The 24,215-nt window shown below is 41.2% G+C and overlaps 1 protein-coding gene across 1 annotated transcript; it reads left to right on the forward strand.

The window, feature by feature from the left end:
* Window positions 1-250: 250 nt before the first annotated feature.
* On the forward strand, window positions 251-22,089 carry anxa4 (annexin A4). The gene is made up of 13 exons (XM_066714447.1): window positions 251-387; window positions 8,384-8,430; window positions 9,459-9,546; window positions 10,845-10,939; window positions 14,278-14,391; window positions 15,387-15,477; window positions 16,578-16,657; window positions 17,065-17,121; window positions 18,241-18,334; window positions 18,675-18,770; window positions 20,252-20,310; window positions 21,421-21,543; window positions 21,874-22,089. Exons 2-13 carry the CDS (start codon window positions 8,422-8,424, stop codon window positions 21,928-21,930), a joined length of 963 nt encoding a protein of 320 aa, XP_066570544.1. The 5' UTR covers window positions 251-387; window positions 8,384-8,421; the 3' UTR covers window positions 21,931-22,089.
* Window positions 22,090-24,215: the final 2,126 nt, after the last annotated feature.

The following is a 24,215-nucleotide window of genomic DNA, read 5'->3' on the forward strand; positions in this document are numbered from 1 at the left end:
GGAAATTGTTTAGGCAACTAATGAACAAAATACAATTACTTTAATATCTACGTAATTAGAATAACGAAACAGCGAAGACATATTGTATTATTATTATTATTATTTCTTGGCAGATGCCCTTACCCAGGGCGACTTACAACATAAGTGCAATACAAAGTGCAAGAATACAGTTAAGTAAGTATTGCTATTATACTTTTGTAAAGAGTTGTCCACTCTTTCATCCGGTGCATTTGTGCCTTGCATAATTGTTGAAAGTTGAAATAGGAGACTCAACGCATCTGAAACGCCTCCCATTTCCTCCCACTATAAACACTCCTGTCTATAACAAGTCATTGCTTTCCTCGATAGTTGACTTTCGCCATTGCCAAGCCGGTACAGCGCGGACAGGTGAGCACTTTCTCATGCAATTGGGCAATTTTAAGATACACTTTATACGTTACAGATTCAATGTAACAGCTTTGGCAAATAAGGGGCGGCGCGAACTGTATGTGTCCGTGGAAGCAAAGCAAGACATCAGTCCTTGATTTAGTTTGTCCTTTTTTTTTTTAACACAATTCAGAATTACCCAGAGGTCAGCGCATTTTTCAAAAAAACCAAAAAACTATTTTCGGTATTTCATGTTTATTTTACCTTGTTTCTTTACTTGAAATCGAAAGTGCTGCCTCCCGTGACGCTAGTACTACTACTAAAAAAAACTTCCACAGATCGTGTCACAAGGGAAATGTTTAACATTTTTTAAACCTGTTTGTTAGCTCTAAAGCTTCGGGTGATGGTGCTGTGCCGGTCGCTGGGCGGAGGTCTGTGGCCGGTGGAAACTGCCAGCACAGACGCAGGGAAGGGTCGCGTCGTGCGGCGCAGATGTGCGCGGTTCTGCGCTGCTCCACCAATGGGATCAGTGGAATCTGCAGGTCTGCGCAGAACTGCGTAAATCCGCGCTACACGAACGCGATCGGTGATTCCCTTACCTGAGACGCTTAAAAAAAAAAAAAAAACTCGTAACACACGCCTCCTGACGGGCTCTGTCTGCTTTGTGCTCCTGGTTTTAGTCGGATTCACAGTTTGTATCGACGTGGCCACGCCCGAACTGTCAAACAAAACGACTTTCCAAATGTAATATATATATATACACACTATAACATAGTGCCCCTAAACAGCGTGTGAAGTGTCGTGTGCCCCAAGCAGAAGACCGGCTATGACTGTTCAGTACTGATCTAGTGATTAAGACAACCAAATGGAAAAACATCCTACAGTTGGAGTAAATTATGGCGCTAACGAGATTTTGTACACAGCGCTTTGGGAGGGGTTTTCACGGGATTGAAACTGGCTCTGAATCCTATTCAGATAAGGCAGTGTGTCATGTGATTACAAACGACACTGACACTTCTCAACCACGTGTTGTGTACTTGTAAGCAATTTAAACGGATTAAAAGACGAGCAAATACTTTTGGTTCGATGATGAAACTACTAATAGTTTTGTTAGGAATGAGGAATTAAAACTGCTTGATTTAGGGGGGGATGTACTGAACTAAGGGAATTAAGGGAAACGCAAACTCTAAATATTAAATGTCATATGTGGAAAACGTACACACAAAACAGTCTGTCTATTGTTAAATATTAGACGACAACAACAGATTTCGACAGATTTACAGCTGAAATTCAAAAATACTTCCACTGCTCGTTTGCACTTGCAGCGAGCTGCGCATGCTCAGGCCTAATTATTTAATGGGATGATCGGAATTTTCCTTTTCTAAACGGAACATTCGGAGGGTATATTACAACTTCTTATATTCTGAATGCTACATTTATAATACTTGTGCCATGTAAATGTACCCATTTATAATTGTATTTGAATTGCCATGACACCTTAGCATCTTGTCTGTTCTTTTTATTTTATTTTTTATTTTTGTACTTATTAATGTAAAACCCAGAACAATATATCACAATATTGTCAATTAACACTGAAAGCCCAATAATAAGTACACTTCTGTTTTGGACTTCCTTGTAAAGTTTTCCGGTGTTCTGGGTTTCACCCAGTCTTATTAGGCATCAGCTATTTCAAATTATCCTCTCTTACAGTGGCAACATTAAATTAAAGCCAGACAAACATATCTACCCAAACTGGCAGCATTCCTATATACAAAAACAAATAACAGACCAAAAGAGACTAACTTGTAGAAATCTACCAACATAATGGTCTTTAAAATGGTATTGAAATGATGCATACAATATAATTTCATTAGTAGCTAATTTTGTTGCCTTCCTTTTTTCTGGGTAAATTAACATACACACTACATTACCAACTAGTAGTTGGACAACAGAACAAATACAAAAGATGGATATTCACAATGTATTTAATAGGGTGTAGGGCCACCATTTGGCTAATGCCCAATGTAGTCTGTTGGGTACATGACAAGGGAATACTAGTACTAGTGCTGGGAAAGAAGTTAGTCTCGACACTTTGTCTTATTTGATGTTCCAGTTTATTCCAGAGATGATCTATGGCTCAGAGGTTAGGCCTTTGAGCTGACTATCAAATGTTTACGATACAACTCTCCTCTAACCTCTTTGTTAGACTGCCAGCGCTGAGATAACATTAATTATTGTATCTGTAGAGATACGAGTCCACACTATTACATTCAATCATTGCTGCCAGTATACTCAATACATACCAGTTGATCTCATGCCTCTCACAAACTTCAACATTTGGTAGAATATTGTATTGCAAGAGGGATGCTGTTCCCTTTTGGTGATATAGAATACACTTTTTTGCCAAATGTTGAAGGGTTTCTTTCCTGCTGAGTATGCCAACAGCGTTTAACTTCTCCTGACCTGTGGATTTTGAAATCAGACCTTAAACTTCCTCTTTTTTTTTTCTTCCTGTTTTATTTACTGTAAAAGGGCCACCGTGGTGTTTAAAAATGATCCTCAAATGTCAAGAAACATCAGATGTCTTTGTCCTAGTTTTGTTAAGTGCTTTTCAGCCAATGAACTGCTTGATCTGTGCCCCATCCAAAAGTTGTTTTTTCATCAGTCACTGCAGTAAACTGACTTTTCAGTGAGGCTTCTTGTTCTCTTAAGATCAAGAGCATGCTGTAGAAGTTTGTCATCTGTCCCCCACTTCCCCCATCTGTCTGCTGTTTCTCATTACTTTTCATACTATGTGGATTCCCATTGTTTCTTTACTGCTTTCTCTGAATAGTTTTTTGTTTTTGTTTTTTTGTTTGCTATTCAGAGCTCCAATCCTGTATAAAATGCTTTAGTAAATATTATGGCTGAGGCAAAGCATTGATCTATCCGATTCTAGATTCTACTGATAAATCTGTAAAATCATCAATTGTTATTAATATCTGTCCTGTTTTGTTGTTTCCCCTTAAGCCTTAAGCAAGGTTTATTTTTTCCGAGTACAGAGTTTGCCCATTTTTTTCAGGTTTGATTACCCTGACCACATGCACATCCTACCTTCCTCCCTCTCTCTTGACATTGTGATTTTATTAAAAAATAGTTCACCCATTTGCTTGATACAGAAAGGAAATCAATGCATTCCACAATTATCGCCTGTTTTTTGTTTTTAAATCTCTCCTACAGGACTTAATGTATATAGCCAAATATTTGTTTACTTTGCTAGTTACGTTGCACACTAATCCAGAGCTCCAAATGCATTACTGATGTATTTCTTCACTCTTCCAGAATGGCCCTTAATAGATGCATGTTATTCTATTGAAAAGCAATATTTGTTCATGGTAAAAATATACACTGATCAGCCATAACATTATGACCACCTGCCTAATATTGTGTAGGTCCCCCTTTTGCCGCCAAAACAGCCCTGACCCGTAAGGCATGGACTCCACTAGACCTCTGAAGGTGTGCTGTGGTATCTGGCACCAAGACGTTAGCGGCAGATCCTTAAAGTCCTGTAAGTTGCGAGGTGGGGCCTCCATGGATTGGACTTGTTTGTCCAGCACATCCCACAGATGCTCGATTGGATTGAGATCTGAGGAATTTGGAGGCCAAGTCAACACCTTGAACTCGTGATTAATCAGATCAGGCCACCTTCTTCCATTGCTCCGTGGTCCAGTTCTGATGCTCACGTGCCCATTGTAGACTCTTTCGGCAGTGGACAGGGGTCAGCATGGGCACCCTGACTGGTCTGCGGCTACGCAGCCCCATATGCAACAAACTGTGATGCACTGTGTGTTCTGACACCTTTCTATCAGAACCAGCATTCACTTTTTCAGCAATTTGAGCTACAGTAGCTCGTCTGTTGGATCGGACCACACGGGCCAGCCTTCTGTCCCCACGTGCATCAATGAGCCTTGGCCGCCTATGACCCTGTCGCCGGTTCACTGCTTTTCCTTCCTTGGACAACTTTTGATAGGTACTGACCACTGCAGACCGGGAACACCCCACAAGAGCTGCAGTTTTGGAGATGCTCTGACCCAGTCGTCTAGCCCTCACAATTTGGCACTTGTCAAAGTCGCTCAGATCCTTACTCTTGCCCATTTTCTAACACATCAACTTTGAGGACAAAATGTTCACTTGCTGCCTAATATATCCCACCCACTGACAGGTGCCATGATAACGAGGTTATCAGTGTTATTCACTTCACCATTTGGAAGCAGACCCAGACTTGATGTGTTAAATAATATTTGCTCTCTCTACAGCTCGGATCTGACGTTTTGTTTTCATGTTGAACACAATAAATACAAAATAGACTTGAGTTTCTCATGCTTCAAGCCATTTTCTAATGCAGGTAAAGGGAGCAAATATATATGTTTTTTCTAATTAAAAAAAGTCTAAAACAGCCTATCTTAATTACCAGAAACCATTTAGCCTACATTAAACTGGTTTACTCTAAATCTTTACTCAATCTTTTGACTAAGGGTAGCCAATTCAGTAATATGTGTTTCACATTTTCGGTTTCTTAAGACAACAGGATAGGGATACTGCATTTGTTAAAGACATGGTGTCTGACCAATTTACTTTAAAAAGATGAAACGCCATTGTCATGTGACGACAGAGAACACAAGTATTCCATTTGAATGAAAAGACTTCAGTGCAGATGTGTGAAAATAGTTATAGTAGACTATGCATACACCAAGAGAGGGTGGACTCGATTTAATCAGTCATCAAAATATAAATTTAAGGTATTGATCTCGGTTCACTGCATTCAAATGATTGGTACAGCACTACGGTCTGTCGAAAGCAATATTTCACAAAATCCAAACCGTATTATTTCACGCACGCCCAACATTTCATTGATTTGTATTCAGTTTTGTATTTATTAATCAGATCTCCTTGATGCATGACACAGTGTAACAACAGTTTGTCAGACCCATTCAAAAGCACTCAAATGTGGGATCAAAGCTTAAACTATTCTTGAAAAGTTAATGACTTTCAATTATTAATTTGTTTCATGAGTGCTTTATCCATGAAGTGTGATGGTCGCTTGTAAAAGAACAGCTGTCTCTGAATAGGAGCCTTCCTGAAGTGCGCTAAACTGCGCTAAACTGTTTGGATTTACATGCAGGCACTGACAGACTTAGCCAAATCCAAAAGGAATAATAAAAAAAAGATACTTCATCATAATATGAACTTAACATGAAAAGATGTCTTTTATATTCTTGGTTAGTAAATAATGCAGACGGGATGAGTTCTGGGCACAGCCGGAAATTAGGAAGAGACCACCACAACAACAGCAAAAAAATGAATGAGACTCGCAGATAATTGCAGGTTATCCAGTTTGCTTTTCTTTTGAGCCATTTTGTTCTGAACCATCGAAGGGTGCATAAGACATATGATGACTCACGTTTTATGAAGTCATTTAGTAATTAATTTGAAACCATTGTCATAAGATCTAGAGATTTTAGTTCTAGAAGCAGAATCGTATATCCCTCCTTTAATATACAAAGTCATTTTACATTTGCAGTTTCAGTGCATAATTTAGAGTTTCTTTCCACTTTGTTTGCACTTGTCTTGAAAGCAGTGGCTTTTATGTAGGCCTATGTATTTAAGTTGGATATGTACCTTTTGTCAACTAACTCGTTTTACTGCACAGATGCTCACGGTACCAACAGAGATAAGTACCCAGGATGCAACCGTCCTCACAAATTAGCACTCTCTCCGCATGCCTTTCCTTTCACGCTCCGGTCGACCGCTAACACAGCACAGGTATAGCATTGCATCTACGATTATTGAACATTGCTCATTGCAGTCCGTACTGAGAGAACCAAGTAAGCCCTTGTCAAAACATTGATGTCAGTACTTAGTAACCGCATCAAACCCCAGGGAATCCCAGGAAGTGCTCTGATCAGGACTAGTGATTCCTGTGGTGACTGTAGGATCCTCACTGCATTATGAACAGAGGGTGCTGCATAGAGAATTTCTGAAGCTGGTGCAGCGCCTTTAGTTGAGTCACTGTGCTCCTGCTCTCGATATACCCAAACAAGGGTACTGCACCACACTCTGCTTCCACCTGGTGTGTGGTTTAGCCTAGTTTGCATGTGAAGTTAGACTAGTTTGCCTAGTCACTAATGAGGTGACAGCCCTATTTACTCTGTAGGGGCTTGGCCATGTCCAGATGGCATGCACTAAATCTCATGGCAACCAGTATTGATTTGATATCTGTGGTGCTTCTTGCTAGGGGCTTCAGATGTGGGCAGAATGAATGTGGAAAGCCTAGGGACAGAGACACCCCCCCCCCCCGTTAATTAATTAGATTGGAGGTGAAGAGTGCTAATTGTTACCATTGGTAAGCTGATCTGAATTGGAAGAACCAGGAAAAGGAGTCTGAATGGCGTTTGGGTTGTAATTACTGTTGTGACTGATGGTTCTCCCGTGTCTCCAGGCTGGGGCCTCTTCCCAGGGAGGCAGGGAGACCCAAGAGCCTGAAGATCATGTTACTGGGCAAAGTATCAGATGTTTCTCCTTGCTTAAAGTCATTGTAATACAGCCTAGGGCACCTATTTCAGCTGTCCCAGTGAGGTTAAATACAATCCTTCATTGAACTTCCACAGATCATGAACATATTCCGTAATCTCTCTGCAATTTCTCAGAGCAACCCAGGTGGAAGCAAATTCTACCAGTGCAGACCGCTCTGTTTTGAGTGCAGGGTGTATTCTGTTATTTGTGATTCTTATCTCCAGCACTGGAGGCTTGCTCATAATGACTTAATATTTTGAGTGAGGGCCAGCTAATGCAGAGCCCTTGTAGCTTGAGTTTGGCCCGTGTTTATGTACGTCGAGTTGCTCAACATGGTGCAGAGAAGGGCTAAGTGTTTAATATGTTCTTTTCCTTTTTTGTTTAGATCTTCGGCCCTTCGCCCAGTCTTGGGTGTTTCAGGCAGTGATCCTATCATGTCCACTTGTATGCAAGAACAGTCAAGGAAAAGCATTTCCAAAATAAACAAATTATGTTGTCTTTCATGTAAATTAAGTGTTGCTTTATGCAGAGGATAACACAATGAGACTGGAGATGCATAATCGACACCGTTCTTACAGCAATGGACATATTCAACCACATGCTTTCCTGTAACAGATAGTTTCTGCAAGAAGTGTTTGTTGCATCGGTAGCCCATAAAAACTGTCCAGTGTGTGACTGGAACACAGAGCTTGGAAGCCTCAACTGTCATACACAAAATAAAGCTGTCTAAATATCACAAACATGATTAATTCAACCACTTCTCAGCTGCCAATAATCGTGATGTTAATGTCTTCTCTTTTACTTTTATCTATTTACAATTGTATCTGAATCCAATCAGCAGAAAGCAGCTTCATTTAATTTGAATCCCACAAAAACTCACTCTAGAACGCTTGGATGCTCAGATTTTTCAAACCTTAAAAATACCAACTAGTGCAAATATTCATGGTACACGTGCGATTCTGTTCCTGAAGACATCCCAACGTTTTTCCTGAAACTTGGTAGTGCAGCGGGGCTATCTCAGAAATGGCCCTTCTGGCAGGTTTCTGTGAACGCACACATGGCAGTGCTCAACCTTCCACAGACCAATGATTAACCATACAGTTTATTTCCTTGTTTGGCTTACAGTAAATGTTTGGAAATGGCCACGGTAATTGCTAGAATGGATTTTGTTAATAAAAAGATGTCCAAATTCCATAAACAACTGTATTAATTATTATTACTGCCTAGCTCTGGTTGGATGGGCAACGCTGACTCGCTTTAGAAGCCCATTGTATTGGTGGAAGTAGCAGCCTGATGTACCTTACGGTTTGGTTGAAAAGGCAGTACAATGACAGCATAGTGTGCCTGGTGTCCTGCACTTCCCTGTATTACTTGTGAATTGTTGCTCTAGGGTGCATTAGAGACAAGGCTGTATTGTCCACAGCTGTGCATTTTATTATGCAAACTGTCTCGTTTGTTTACTCAGGTATCCACCACCTCTGAGGCAGACTCTCTCCCGTTACCATGGCAGCGGTAAGTCTGGCGTCAGCTGCTGTGTGTGCGTGTCAGTGTGTGTGCGTGTAGTGTGTGTGTGTGTGTCAGTGGGAGTGTGCGTGTGTGTGTGTGTGTCAGTGGGAGAAATTAAAGTCTGGCAAGGCCCAAGACCCTGGGAAATCCCAGCCAATGACAGACTGGTATTAGGGCATTGTGAGAGCAGATTACTTATTAAACAGTTTTGGAAGTTTTGACCTAAAATATTAGAAAATAATTGTATAAAGTTTTTTATATATTTACAAATACTTGAATGCATAAGTTTCTCATTCTGATGTTTTACATTTTATTATAGTCAAATAATATAGATTTGTTGGGAGTAATTTCTTGGAACAAACAATGTAGATCATTACATTTACATGAAAATGCATGTAATTGACATATGTTTGATGTGAAGATGGTTAACGCTTTTTCCAAATCTAGCTATTTGCTATGTAACATCTTATTCCCACCACCTACAAAAAACTGCTTTGTCTTTATCTGTCTCTGCCTTGCTGCCAAAAGCAGTAGCTAGTATTCCCTCCCACACCTAATTTCCAAACCTGTTCTAATTATACATTGTCACAGGGTAAAAATACTCACCTAAGCCTTTAATCCTGTGCAATTGAGACAATGACTTATAATTGTCCCACTACCTTCACACCTTATTTACATTTCTAGGTTTTAAATTCCAAAACTGTGAAGGTATTTTACCCTCATTCAGTATGGGGGCGATAGCAGTGAGGGTTAAACCTCTTTTAAGATCTATTTTATAAAGTAAAAGCAACAAATATGTATGCTTGGAAAAGTGACACTGGTTTGATGCATGTATAAAAAACCTGTAAGATGTTATTGTTAGTTAAGATTCAGTTTGTGCTTTACCATACACGCATTGCTAACCATGAATTCTGTCATACGGCTGGTGTAATTTGTTGTCTTGATGGCAGAAATAGTGATTCATGTGTGTTTGCAATGGTTCCATTACACAATAGCATGTCAGTCCCAGTGGCTCACTTTGTGTGTCCCTGCAGATCGGCTCACGAGGAACAGTGACTGAGGCAGCGGGCTTCAATGCCGAGCAGGATGCGCAGAAACTGAGGAACGCCATGAAGGGTGCAGGTGAGGACTGGGCAGAGGGTGGGGTTCAGCTGTTGACTGCTGGGACGCAGGGTTTTTGGGAGAATAATGGTGGTCTGGGGCCACCAAATGAGTTGCACGAGTAGAATTCGCAAAAACGGCCAAAAATGGTCCCGAGGGAGATGAGTTTGCCAATCGATGTTTTCACAGTTTTTTGTAGTTTGACATCTCAAAGTAGAACCGAAAAATGTAGTTAGTATTTTGCCACCCCCACTGGCATTCATTTACTTGAAAGTGTGCCAAAATATAGTGCCATCAAAACATCCCACATTATTCATCAGATCACTGTTGGGGAATCTCCTTCATATGGGTATTAACACAAACCATGGAATTCCCTCTTTTGATTTACAGTAAACACTTAAAATGGAGCTTCAGTTGGTCAACACCCAAGCTGCATCATTTCAGGCCCTGACCGACAGTGAATAGTGACTTCTCAGACCGCACATCCCAGAGAATATGGGTGTATATTGGTGACTCCCTAGAACTGTCTGTTCTATCTTGCAGTAAAGAAGCAGATAAATAATTTGAATTTAAACTTGTAAAGAGAGTTGAGGGAAGTATGTGTGAGAGACAGAACATTGTACTGGTTATCTTATTAATGCAATTTGTGGATTATTCATTTGAATAGTACAAATAAAATGGTGTTTTAAAAAAATCAGATTAAGCTCTGTCAGAAAGAAATGAATTAAAAAAAACTTTCAAAATTGTTTGTGTATTCAGAGCCTGGACAGGAATGCAGGGGAGTTTAATGAGTTAAGAGATGGTAATTGCTTCCACCTGATTCCAGTTTGAGGAACATTTTTGTGCAACAGAAAACCATATGATACTGAAAGGCCGTTGCAACAGAAGTCTTGCAGATAATGCCAGCAATTCTATAAACGGGAGGACTGGCCTGGGTCCTGCACTGGGACAGGCATCTAATTCTGTGAACCCTTAACAGGGTTTGTGCCTCGGTCTAGAAACAAAAACATACTGTTGGTGCTACACATTCATTCGAGTCATTGTTTGAAAACTATGAAGCATTTTCCCTGTACTGCCAATGCAAAAGAACAATAATTCTAGTACCAAATAATCATTTATAAAACACAAATCCTTTCTACTGTACCTCAACAAAATATGCAAAGTAAGTGGTGTGAAACATGAGCATGCCCAGTGCGATTTGAAACGCAAGGGTGAACATGAACCAGGTTTGTGCACAATGCAAATCAAAACTTCTGCCGATTTCCCTTTGTAAGGCATGTAGACGATAGAGAAGTGAACGATCTGCTCCTCTCTCTCAGGCACTGATGAGGTGGCTATCATTGACGTCCTGGCACACCGCACCATCGCCCAAAGACAGCTCATCAAGCATGCTTTCAAGACCTCTGTGGGAAAGGTAAGGGTTTGAGGTCTTGCTCATGGCATTTCAGATGTACTAATCCATACACTGCACTATGAAGGAAACTGTTTTGCAGGTAATGTACTCCGCCACAAAACCTCCTTGTCTGGGGGTTGCAAAAAGTCAGACCTTTTCTTCAGATCATCTCCTCTCTGGTAAAAGACTTGAACATAGATCACATGTTATTCTGTCTCAATCTAAAGAGTGAATCATTATCAGAAAATAAAGAATAATATTTTTGGCTGAAGAATGTTTTACTGCAATGTTAAATATATATAATTCAAGATTAACCTAATTCCTGCAATAGTAAGCTCTTCTGGGTCTATGGCAACTCCACATATTACAGAGGGTTTCACTTATGGTTAAAACAAAATGTTCAGAAAGGGAATGGCTCAGGTCCATAAAATATCAATGGAAAAGTATGTGGTGGTTTACGGTTGTCCATTATAGACTGTAATACAAAAATGGCCTAGAGTGTGAAGGTTGTGTTGAGGTATGATTGCTTAGCTGGGCTACCACCATGATCTTTTAATGTTCTGATGCAGTGGTGAAGGGAATTCAAAACCACACAAGAAAATGACACGTATTTCTTACCCTTGCCAGTACAGCTGTACTTTGGAAATCTGGCCCTACTCAGTAAAGAAAACCGTCTCCAACTGATGACTCATATGTAAAATGTATAAATACATACTGGAACCAGTTTGTATTGACTTGGTACACTTGGTGTAAACATGAATACATTTCTATAGCTTTGTGGTTTTCCATCATATATTTACATTTTATGGTGTGTTCTAGTAGTGCCTAGTTTCTTCCAGAGGTTTTGTCCAGATATGTTTTTTTTCTTTAAGACAAGTACATATTTGTCTCTATAAAACCCAATTCCTGCACTGTCCATGATGCTACACTCATTCTATGGTGTTTGGGTTAAGAATTCACAATGGTGGAGCACCATTTTCTGTGGCTCAGCAGTATGACAGTCTTGGATTCAATTAAAGATGTAAGACTTTAATGGGAGAAGGTCATTTGGCTACTGGTAGCTAATTGATCTCAGAATAGCCAGCTGTTTGTCGAGGGATCCAAGAGAATCCTCTTCACTAGCAGGATCGTGAAGTGTATTCCAGACTTCCACCATTTTTTGTGTATAAACTTTACTCTTCTTTTCTGTGCACCTTCTTTGGCACTTGTTTTTGGGACCTTCATTCATTAATGATCTCTTGCTCTGAAAATTAATGTTTTATGACTGTGGGGGATGGGGGGTGTACATCACAGGGTAATTTCCTGGAACAATGAAAGGGTATTACCAGTGCATATAGTACCACTCATTTGCTATGGGGTGGGATGTTAATAATTAAGTAAAACTGAAGTGGTGTGTGTGTGATGTGGGGACAAGGACAGACACTGGCTTATACAGACTTATTGATCAGGTAAATACGCTGCAGGGACACTTTTGTGATACTCTCTTCTTATCTGCATGGGTTTGCAGATGGTCAACAGTGGGATGTTTGTGTGGGGGTGCCAGGTGCTGGGTGTAGGGGGCACAAGACAAAAGGCACATTGTGGAAAGTCCTTGTTCTGTGTATCGAAATGTGTACATTATGGAATTAAAAGGGGCGGGGGGAGGGGATATTAAACAAATCCTGAGCTGGACCAGGCTCCAAGAGCTGGCACCAAATCAATACGGAATAATGTTACACAACAGAGGGTTCCTTGTCTGACAAACTGCCTAAGATTGTGTTACTGAACTTTTTCAGATAAGACCTGTCATGTGTTGTGTGGAGCTAAATCTGGAGTGAGAGGTTTGATATGGCAAGTGTATCCATTGCTGGAAAATCAATAATTAAAATGAAACGGAGGGCTTGCCGATAAGAGGGGGAATATTGTCCAGCCTCGGGCATGTTTTATTAGTGCCTGTTATGCCGATCATAAAATACTAAAAGCCAGTACCGTTGCTAGAAGGGCAGCAATAACTTACAACTAAAATAAACCGTAGAACGCATAAAAGTTAAATATCATTTAATAATAATAAAGGACATGGTTTTACATTAGTCAGCAACATAGAAACATCAAGTTCATTCAAACCTGTGCAAATGTTTAAGAGCGCTATGTGAGCTGCAGAATGTGTAAAGGTTCCCCCCCAACCCCACACGATTTTGTATCTAGTTAAGGCTGTATGAATCATGTTGTACACTTATTTGCAAAACTGTGTATTTTATTTATTTTAAACTTTAACCTTTTAGTCTTGTTTATTTATTCCAGGATTTGGGACTTACTCAGTTCAGGGTTACTTCTCAATTCTCTTTTAGAGTGTTTTTATTGAGAATGAACCTTGAGAAACATAGTTTTCAGAGATCAGGTCGCTTATAGCTACCTTGGCTGAACCACTCAAAGGACCGCTGTGGAATCCCTTGCCATCTTCCCTGTATATTTAAACTTTTTTATCATTTGCTGTTCTTTTGCCTCCTGGCTTTCTATATATGTTGGGGAATTCATGCAATGGCAAAAGGAAAAACAACCCTCCAAGGGGTTTGTCTGTCTAAACAAAGATTTGTGAACTGCACAAAGATTCTTCAAGGTTGCACAAACCCTTCTGTAATGTTATGAGTTCATCTCTCTGAGGTTAATTGAGTCCCTGCTGTCGGATAAGCAGAAACAAATGTTTGTCTCGCAATGGCAAGAGTCCAGGCCTTAAGCTGTGCTGCAGTGATCTGTCTGTCCACCCCTGTCTTAGCTCTGCCAGACAGATGTGCGATCATCCAGGGAGGCCGCCTCACCCTTATCCTCTCCATTTCCTTAAACAGGATAACTCTCACACACATGCCAGCTTCTCCTTAGCAACTCTGCATAACATTGAGGATGACTCCTGTGTCAACAAATGTAACCTTTCCATTCGAATCTTAAAATCCCCCTCCTTTTATTGCCGTTTCTCCCTCGTTTTCCTTTACATTCTGTAGCCATTATTTTCTTGAGCCTGTATTATGTCGCTTAGAAACTGAACCCAGAGATAAGTGTAGACTGAGAGAGCGCCTAGAAGACAGAAGCTCTCTAGATTTCATTTTATTGCCTCTCCATACCTCCACAGCACATGCATTATAAAATGCATACAAGGATATTGCAAAAAAAGCATGCAGTAAGCCTGGTAAAACACAGGAAAATTTAGTGAAAGCCTTTGTTTTGTACAGTTAAGTGTGTTAACTCACAGATATGTGTGTAAAACATGCAGAGAAAGTAACCTCCACAATCCAGATCACGTGAGTTAGTGGAAGTGAAACTCACCTGACCAGAGTAGCAGGGTGGATATGAGGTGCGACTGACAAGGGGGCATGGTATCTCCTCAGGATCTGATCGACGAAGTCAAGTCGGAGCTGACGGGGAACTTCGAGAAGGTGGTGGTGGGGCTGCTGATGACTGCGCCGGTGTACGATGCCTACGAGCTGCACCATGCCATAAAGGTCAGGGTTCAGGGGTCACCAGGCAAAGCTGAGGGTGGGGATTTTCTAACCAGGTACAGCACTCCCACGTGTTGATTTTTCTTGATCCTGCTTAGGTGTCCCATTTCCTGTGTAACAAAGAAGTTTATTTGGCCTGTGGCCCAGATTACAGTATGATGTAATGGTGATGAAAGTCTGGCCTATCCACTCATACATGCAGAAGTGAAAGTTCCCAGGCTTTCTTTTGCACTTCCCTTAGATGTGAACTGTACCCTGCATGTGAAACTTAACCAGGATAGACTGCTTCCTATATCAACCTTGGACCAAATACCATGTCAGATAGTTACAATACTTCCTCTCTTCACATTTATCAGTCCTGCTCCTTTAAACCCTTCGAGATCTGTTTTTAAAATGACTTAAGCTCTTAAGATTTTGTAAAGGTATAATTACAATTTTTTTTAAATGAAATTCTGATTAAAATATAAAAATACACTTGTTACACAGGGACCGAATTGCCTCTATTCTAGGCAGCTGGTCAACCTTATAGTAGAGAAAATAAGAACAACTCCGCGGGGGGATCTGTAGGTTGTGCTATTGTGTGGGTCCTGTATTATTTCTTATAGCGACTTCTGTAAAGATAATACATAATCCTTGGTAACCAGATTAAAACAAAAAAGATTCTTCAAAGCTGAGAGAGTAAGTGCTTGGGACAAATATCTACACCTACAGGCAGTTTTTCAATGTGTTTTCAGAAGCATTTGTTTGTTGGTTTTAACCAGACTAAACCGCTTACATGGAAAATAGGATTTCAAGCAGACAAAAATAACACCCAAATTGCTTTATTTATTTACCAAATTTATTACAGTTTAAGTATAAAACGAACAGGCTACACTGACTATAAATTCCTATGAAGATCAAGTGCAAAAACGTGGCAGAAGAGCTGGCTCACCCTACCATCTTGTCCCTGCCTGTCCAGACTGAAAGAAGTGTGTTGTGTCTCTCTCTGTCACACACAGGGTGCAGGGACAGACGAGGCCTGTCTGATTGAAATCCTGGCATCCCGAGACAACCAGGAAATCAAGGAGATTATTGCCACTTATAAGAAAGGTACAAACCCTTACCCCTTACAAATATTGAATCAGGATTAACAGTATTGTAGAAACAAACCTATATACTGATGGGTGACAAATTAAAGGAAAAACCTGAATAAATGAGTGGAGGAACATAATGAATGTAGATGCATCCACACGGGTGTACTGCATGATACAATTAAGCAATTAACATCCTATCATGCTCTGTGGCATGTATAAAAATGCTGAGCAGGCCCAGTTGACCTCGTTTTTTGGATCAAGATGGCAAGCGGAAAGGATCTAAGTGACTTTGAAAGAGGGGTCATTATTGGGGCACGAATGGCAGGAGCTTCAGTCACAAAGACGCTCAACTGTCTAGTGTTCTGGACGAGTGGGCGAGTGCATGTGTGGCGACACCAAGAGAACGGTACAGGCCTGACTGCTTGACCCCTACAGTGAGGGGGGTCCGGAGGCTCTGTTATGCTGTCGGGAGCATTTTCCTGGCACGGTTTGGGTCCACTTGTCCCCTTAGAGGGAAGGGTTACTGCAAATCATTATAAAGTTATTCTAAGTGATCACCTTTATCCTATGGTGCAACATTTCTCTCCTGATGGGAGTGGTCTCTTCCAAGATGACAATGCCCCCATCCACAGGGCACGAGGGCTCTCTTAATGGTTTGATGAGTATGAAAATGATGTGATTCATATGCTATGGCCTTCACAGTCACCAGATCTCAACCCAATTGAACACCTATGGGAGATTTTGGACCAACATGTTAGACAGCGCTCTCCACCACCATCATCAAAACACCAAATGAGGGAATATCTTTTGGAAGAATGGTGTTCATCCCTCCAGTAGAGTCCAGAGAATCTTATAATCTGTGCCAAGAGCACTGAAGCTGTTCTGGCGGCTCGTGGTGGCCGAACACCTTACTGATCACTTTATGTTGGTTTTCCTTTAATTTGTCACCTGTCTGTATTTGCAGCATGATGGATAACAAGTTAACCACTTGATTGATTAATTGGTCAAGCTTACGTTACCAGGGAAATCTGTTATTCTTGCCAATCTATACACCATTCACTGTATTTAATGCATGTATTATATGCACTGAGTGACTGTCCCTCCCTGTATTTCTAGAGTATGGTAAGAGTCTGGAAGATGATATAATCTCTGACACATCGGGGATGTTCCAGAGGGTCCTGGTGTCTCTTCTCACGGTGAGAATACCACTCTGTCCCAGTCCTTTATCCAGCTTGCATAACAACACGCATCTACACATAAAACCTAATAGAGATTACAGAGGTAATGGTGTAACTTCACAATTGAACTCTACATACGGTTAGATTTTTTTAATGAACGCCAAAAACGGGTAATTGAACTGGTAATTGAACTGAGTAACTGGTTGCAGTAGAAACAATGGAAATCGATTGGGAATAGACTGCCTTACCTCTAACTATAGACAATGTTCATGATAGTTTTGACTCCCACCAGCATGTAGCCAATAATAACTGGAGTTAAGTGTCATTTAACATACAAGTATATATATTTGTAACCTGTAAAATGTCATGATAACTGTTGCCCCGTCTCTTAATTTGTTCCCTCGCTGCCTTGCTGTGATTGACAGGCCGGGCGTGATGAGAGCACCAAAGTGGACAATGTACTGGCTGTGCAGGACGCCAAGGTGAGCCGTCAATGGGGCTCTCGGACAGCGCTCTGATATTTCGTTAGAATAGGGCTATCTGGCTGTGGTCTTGGAGATCCTGGGTTTGAATTATTTTTCATAATGTCTTTAGGCAGTGAATTAAGAGGACTTGGTTCTTATGTATTATAATTAATAATCTGGATCAGGCCTTGCCAGAGTCGGTTCTGCAGGCCTGAGAGAGCAGGGCTCCAGGGCTGGTTCACTCCAGGATGGGCAGCTCAGTGAGCCCTGCTGCTGTAGCTCACAAGGTGAGAAGAGGCAGCTGGGAAGACCATGTTCTTGGGTGGTGTGTGGTGCCCAGTTAGGAGGAGCAGTGCAGCCATGACTAACAATTAACCAATTGAATCCATTCTGGCCTAAACTCAAATACTCCTGCTTCTGTTGTTCACCACAGGGAGCTTTTTCATAATTTAACCATCTGTCCACCACAGCATTCACAATAAGGCATTCAATTATTAGCTGGAGAAAAAACAATTATCCTATGGCAGAAAAACAAACAGAATTGAAGAGTTGATCGTGGAATGAAGCAAAAGTGAAAGGCATTGATGACTTCATCCCACATTGAAATCGCATGACCAGGGGATGTGAAAGTGGATTAAAGAGTAGCATAAAGCGGGTGGCACTTCTTTACTCAAAAGCTTGTAAGTGTATGAACTAGTTTTCCAAGCCTGGCTCTGTGTGCTAATCCTCTTGGGTTCCTGGAGCTTCATCTTAATTAAGATCTTTGATCAATAATTTATAAGCAGTTGGATTACCACTATGGCCTAAGAGGCTCTGCTTTCTAGCACCTGTTCAGGGCAAGAGAATTGTATCTGAGCAATCCACGGAGAAACATTTCTACCTGCTTCTAAGGGCCTTATTAAATCAAACTATTTTTCTATCAAAACTTTGACCCACCAACTAATAGCAAACCACAAACCTGTACCTCATAGTGGTTTGACTTAGGCCTATTTGATAGCACCTTGCAAAATTTAAGCTGCAAATGTGGTTTGGTAGTGGATTGGTCTTTTTATTACTGGGCAGGTCAATATTTGATTTGAACTCTCTTTTGCAAAGCACAGAGTAGCGAGTCTAGGTTCTGTTGTTCCTCTCCAACAGGACCTCTACCAGGCCGGGGAAGCCCGCTGGGGCACCGATGAGGTGAAATTCCTGACTGTGCTGTGTGTGCGCAACAAGCAACACCTGCTTAAAGGTACAGACACTGCCCCCGAAGGGCCCACGCACTGCCACATCCTGTCACAGTTCTGCAGAAACTAGTGGGAAAGGCCAGACAACCATGAGTACAGAGCTTGAGCAGTATTGACTGGAGAGAGCAAAAACAAACCACCAGATGTATTGTGATTTATCCACAGCAATGTATGGGAAAAAAAAAAAAAAATGAACACTAGTAATACGTAAACCTATACAATTATACAGTGAAGCAGAATAATGGTGAAAATGGCAATGAATATCCAGGCAGGGCTGAAGGACAGGGCTAGTCTGTGCTGTGTGCAGTGCTGGACTGTGTCGAGTGTTGTCCTTGCCATCCACAGTGTTTGAAGAGTATCATAAGATCGCCGGCCGGGACGTCGAGGACAGCATTAAGAGGGAGATGTCTGGCACTCTGGAGGATGTCTTCCTGGCTATAGGTAAGTAAAACCCAACACCTCATTGATCCAGCCTTATATGGAATTGTAAGATTTCCCCTCCCCTCTTATTTTGTGGGAAAACATGTGTCTATATATTTGTTAGTCTAAATCTGTTTTTTTACATCTAAATATTTGTATCAAATACCCTGATGGCGTTAAACTCTAGCCCACCTAGAACTGCCAGGAGCCCCCTGCTGGAGGGTTACATATAAAATGGGAATATTTTGCTTATGCAGTTAACTATTTTATTTAGATTTAACTTGCAGACCTCATTAATTACAAGGATTTCACAGGAAATAATAACACAGAAAAAAACAGTGTAAAGTCTATTGATGCCAGCCAAATGTCTCCAGAAAATAGATGTACAGAGAAGTGTATCTGTGCAGGTATATAAAACATTACAATAGTTATTCCTTTATTTTCAGCTTTGTGATGCTTTACAGAAGTTGGTTGCATAGTATAGAATTTCGCCCAGAAGTCAGTATATTAGACAAGGATGAGAAACTTTGGGTTAGTGTTAGCTGTGCCCGAGTGCTTGCAGGTATCTGTTGTCTTTGATATTGTGTTGCTCTGATTGAGTAAATGGAACTGTATGTACATTCATATTTCAGTTTTGTGCAGATGTTTGTTTGCATACAATTTTTTTTTTTGTCTATAATCGGCTAACATAAATGCATTTATATTCCACTTTCTGTTAAATATTTATTCTCTTAGCATCATGTTTTTGAGTTATTTACTACAAAAATACAGAAATTACAGAAAACATTGCACATACAAGTGCAGTGAGTATAGCATTAATGTAGCTCTATTCTTGTACAGCTGTAGTTTCTATTCTCTGTAGTAATTATTGTGCCTGTTTTTGTTATAATTGCCATTATTAACTATACTCTATTTATACTTTAATTACAACTATTAATAATAGACATGCATGCTACAAGTTAATATATTTGTTTTTGTTTTTTTCGCCTTGTAGTACTTCGTGGTTTTTATAGCGTATTAGTGTTCCCTTGTGGCTCCACTGACTGTGAGAAATCCCAGATCCTACACCTTAGTCAACAGATCTGTTCACAATGCACACTCACGGTTTTGTCCCAGTTTGCCGTCTGCCCTACAGCTGCAGTGCAGCTGAAAGTGAACTCTCACATCTGAAGGCAAGCTGTTTAATTAGAGCCGGGGATACTCTGGGGAGCTGGTTTTCAAATACACTTGTAGCTACTCAAAACACATTAGTTTCAAGATCCAGAAATAATAAAAAACAAAGATTATTTAAATAATTGCCAGCAAACAAACATTGTCCTGCTGATGGGAATTGGAAAGTTTGAGTTCACATAAGAGATCAAGATAAATGTTGCCGATGTTTTGATTTGAAATGGAGGGGATCATTTATCGTAATGGAAAAATCACAAGCGATCCACCTCATCGTTCAGATTCACTTGCATATATTGCAGAGCACTTTGAATGACCATCTTGTGTCTTTGCAGTGAGAAGCATCAAAAGCAAGCCAGGCTTCTTTGCTGAGCGTCTATACAAATCCATGAAGGTAAAGCCGTCGCTGCCGACATCTTCCCCTTCGCTTGCTGTCCTGTTCTACACTGTCCTGTTCCTCCGTGGTCCTGTCTTGCTATTCATGCGATGCTTTGACACTGATACAGACGATCGTGCTCTACTAACTGAGAAACACGATGGAAATCCTTTGACACCCGTTTCATTACACTATTCTATTGGCTATTGTTCGTGGGATGAATAATTCAAACTAGTACAAACCGCAGTCTCTGGAGAAACCGCAGCAGAGAATTATTAATGATGAAGAGTAAGCAGCAAGGTCAATAAGTGCTGGAGATTTGAAGGGCTCTGACCACTTCAACAAGAAACTTCAAATACGATCAGCTAATGTATGAGATTTACACTTCCAGGTTAATCAACTTCCCTCTCCCATTGTGAGCCTTGTTGCATGGTCTATGAATATGCAGTGGGTGATGTCATGCAGTAAACTGGATAATGTCACTATTAACACCAATTGTTTGTAGTGTTTGCAGGTAAGGGTTCAGATGCTTAGTGAAGAGTGCCCTCTGCTGGTTTGGGAATGAAAGTGAACCTGGATTAATTAGTATGACAACAAGTTTTGCTGCTTGCTCCTCTTTTCCATGTCTTGCCTGTAAGGTTTCCTTTGTCTGTCTTTGATCTGCTCTTCTTACAATCTGTGCAGCCCATTGCCATTTTAACATTTCCACTCATTCAATGAAGTCACATTTTGGTTTGTTCTCGGATCCATTCATTTATATTTCTATCTCTTATTTCAAGCAGACATCTGTCCATGCTTCTTTGTGTCACCTGTGGATTCTGTATCATTTGCATTAAGTGACCAGGTTTCACAGCCCCGAGTGAGCACTGCTAGTGCGCATTTATGAAATACTTTTCTCTTGAGTCAAATGGGTAGATTTCCTTTCAACAGTGTGCGGTTTCTTCCAAACACACTCCTTCCCATTTTTACTCTTTTGATTTCTTCCATAATATCTCAGTCTGTGCTGATTTGTTGTCCAAGGTAGACCTAGATATGTGTGTGTGTGAGTGAGACAGAGTGAGAGAGGCTCTCTGGCTCCAGACAGGCGTTTCTCACAGGGCAGGACACTCTTCTCTCCTGTCTCCTCAGGGCCTCGGCACCACAGACAGCATCCTGATCCGAGTGATGGTGTCCCGGGCCGAGATCGACATGCTGGACATCAAGGCCCAGTTCCTGAAGATGTACGGCAAAACCCTGTTCTCCTTCATCAAGGTGAGGAGCTATAGATAACCCAATAATTGGAATTGGGCCGAATCAAAAAACCGCAAATGTATCGGACTTCCATTGTCCATTACACCGATCCCAACCGCTGCCCAGTAGTGACCAATCAGTGACCAGCAGAGGCAGTCCTGGTCCTGGAGAGAGACTACGGGCTCTATTGTTTTTACTCTGGCTCTAAAATTAGTGATTTCAATGGATCACCTGTTTGCTAAACTAGTACAGGTTAACAAATCGTTGAACATTGAAAGAGCTGGGACCCTCCAGGAGCAGATTTACACACTAGACCTGGAGTCTTAATTTTTTGTGTTTGCTTGTTTTCAGGGCGACACCTCCGGGGACTACGGCAAAATCCTACTACAGCTGTGTGGAGGACAGTAGAAGACGCAGCAGTCCGAGTCCCGACCTCAGCCCCCTCGTCTCAGCATTTCCCTGGCCCCTGGCTTCCCCCCTGGCTTTTTTTGTACAGCACTTTTCAGTGTTCAGTCTTAACTGGATTCAAACACGTTTTTCTATACCGATTAAAGCTTACAGAAAACCTGTCTGTCCTTCCTGTGTCCGACTTTCACAGAATGCAATAGATTTCAAGGAAAACAATTCCTGAAATGGTATGTTATTATAATTATTATTGATAGTCTATCCGTGGGCAGCAGTGTGGAGTAGTGTTCAGGGCTCTAGACTGCTCAGCACGGTACTTTATCCAGAATGCTCCAGTAAAACCCCAGCTGTATAAATGGGTAATTGTATGTAAAAAGGCTTGTTGTACCCCAAGTGTCCACACGATGGTGCTATAACCATTTGCTTAATTTAGCAGCCACTATTCCTCTATACTGGAGTCAATGCTAGTATTCATTCTTCACTTTTTGATTTATTTATTTTTGGCAAGAACCATCTCACTTAGATACTGGCCTGCTTCCCACGGGGTCAGTATTTGTATGTCTCCTGAGTTATTACTATACGACTGATGCTTTGATCTAAGGCGGCTTTCATTCAACCACACCCCGGCAATATTAATGTGAAACCAACGGTACAAAGTTAGACACTGAGATAAACACGCCGTTAGTCTGGGGGATACAAACTGATGAATTGCTCTTCCATTTGACGATGGCTGGTTTTGCTAGACTTTAGTAGTCTGAAATATAATAACCAAAGTTTCAAACAAAGCTTTCTGTGTCTCTGCCTTTGATTAATAATCTGAGAAGAAAACTAGATAAATGAGTAGAGCTATAGCATAACCAATGTCAGAGAAGTCAAGAATAAAAACCAGCTGTGGCAGACATTATATCACAGATCGCAAACAATAAATCCCTCGCTATTTCTTTTTTTATGCCTCTATGAGTCGGTACCTCATATGAGGATTGAAAAACATGTTTCTCTCTGTGTATACGGTGGATAGGTGGGGGGTGGAAATAAGTTTTGTTGGAACTAAAAACTTGTATCGGTGTAACAGAAAGAAGATGCTTTTGTGATCCATGTTGATTGGTTGGTTGCAGATTCCACCTAGTACACTGCATGATGGGTAAACTGCCTAGAAGGGTGACGGCATTTCAGGTTAGGCAGGGCCTCCTCGGCTTACCGGATAAGAATGCCTGCTGCTGCCTGCTGTGAGCGCTTGTGGTGGATCAGTGGGAGTTGCAGCACCCCTGCCCAGTCCAGCTCTGCAAATTATGTAGTATCAGAGGACTAATATCAAGGGTAATAAAATAAACCAACTAAATCTAATCCGATCACAAGCTCAAGATGGGTTTCTGGTACATGTACAGCACATGGGTTAAGCAGTCACCTCCTCCAGACACTGCAGGAGGCCGGCGTACCCTAGGGGTGCATTATTGGTGGTCTAGCGACGACCCCTGCAGTTCACTTCCCCCAATTCCAGACATTGCTCTGGTAAGTCGCCTTTTGTTTCACATGCCCTTCACATGCAGACAGCCGGACTCTGATCTACGGGCTGTGGGACTCATTCTGCACAAGAGAAATTAGAGGCGAGAAAAGTTTTTGAGATAAAAGCGAACACATAAAACCGCTATGTATGGAAACAGAGGGTAAGCTGAACTGGGCGAGAATTTGCTCAGACCACAGACTGTTTTGCGTTCCCACTTCAAGCTTTTTGTTTAGCAATCATATAGAATACAACACACAAATGTACATAAACACACTCCACACAGACCAAACAAATAAAAACACAAAACCACATAAACATCACTTACAGGTAACACATACAACACAAACAGACAACACCACACACACACACAGTCCGGTCCACAATGCCAGAACAGACAGGCGGCCACAGCGGGCACATTGGGACAGCGTCGGCTCTTGTGTGCGAGGCTGAGGAGTGAATACCTGAACCCTGGCCCGCTCATTTGGGTTTCCGCTGCTGAGGTTCGTCTGCCTAATTACTTGAGCCATTTGTCAAACTGTAATGATTTCCACAGACAGGACCTTGAATGCTATTCCATTTGACTGGCCTGTAGAGCTGCAGTAATCAGTAACATGATTCCACACACACACACAACTGTCACAGTACAGACGATCTGAGACTGGACTGGTGCTCTCCAATTCTTTTATTACTCCTACCCTTCATTTCAACAAGTAGGCTCAAAAGTTTGCTGAGTTTAATAACAATACAAGTAACGAATTCCCCCCTAGTTTTCAAAGGGATCGAC

This window comes from Amia ocellicauda, chromosome 9 (genome assembly GCF_036373705.1).
Source record: "Amia ocellicauda isolate fAmiCal2 chromosome 9, fAmiCal2.hap1, whole genome shotgun sequence".
In the NCBI taxonomy this organism is placed as follows: Eukaryota; Metazoa; Chordata; class Actinopteri; order Amiiformes; family Amiidae; genus Amia; species Amia ocellicauda.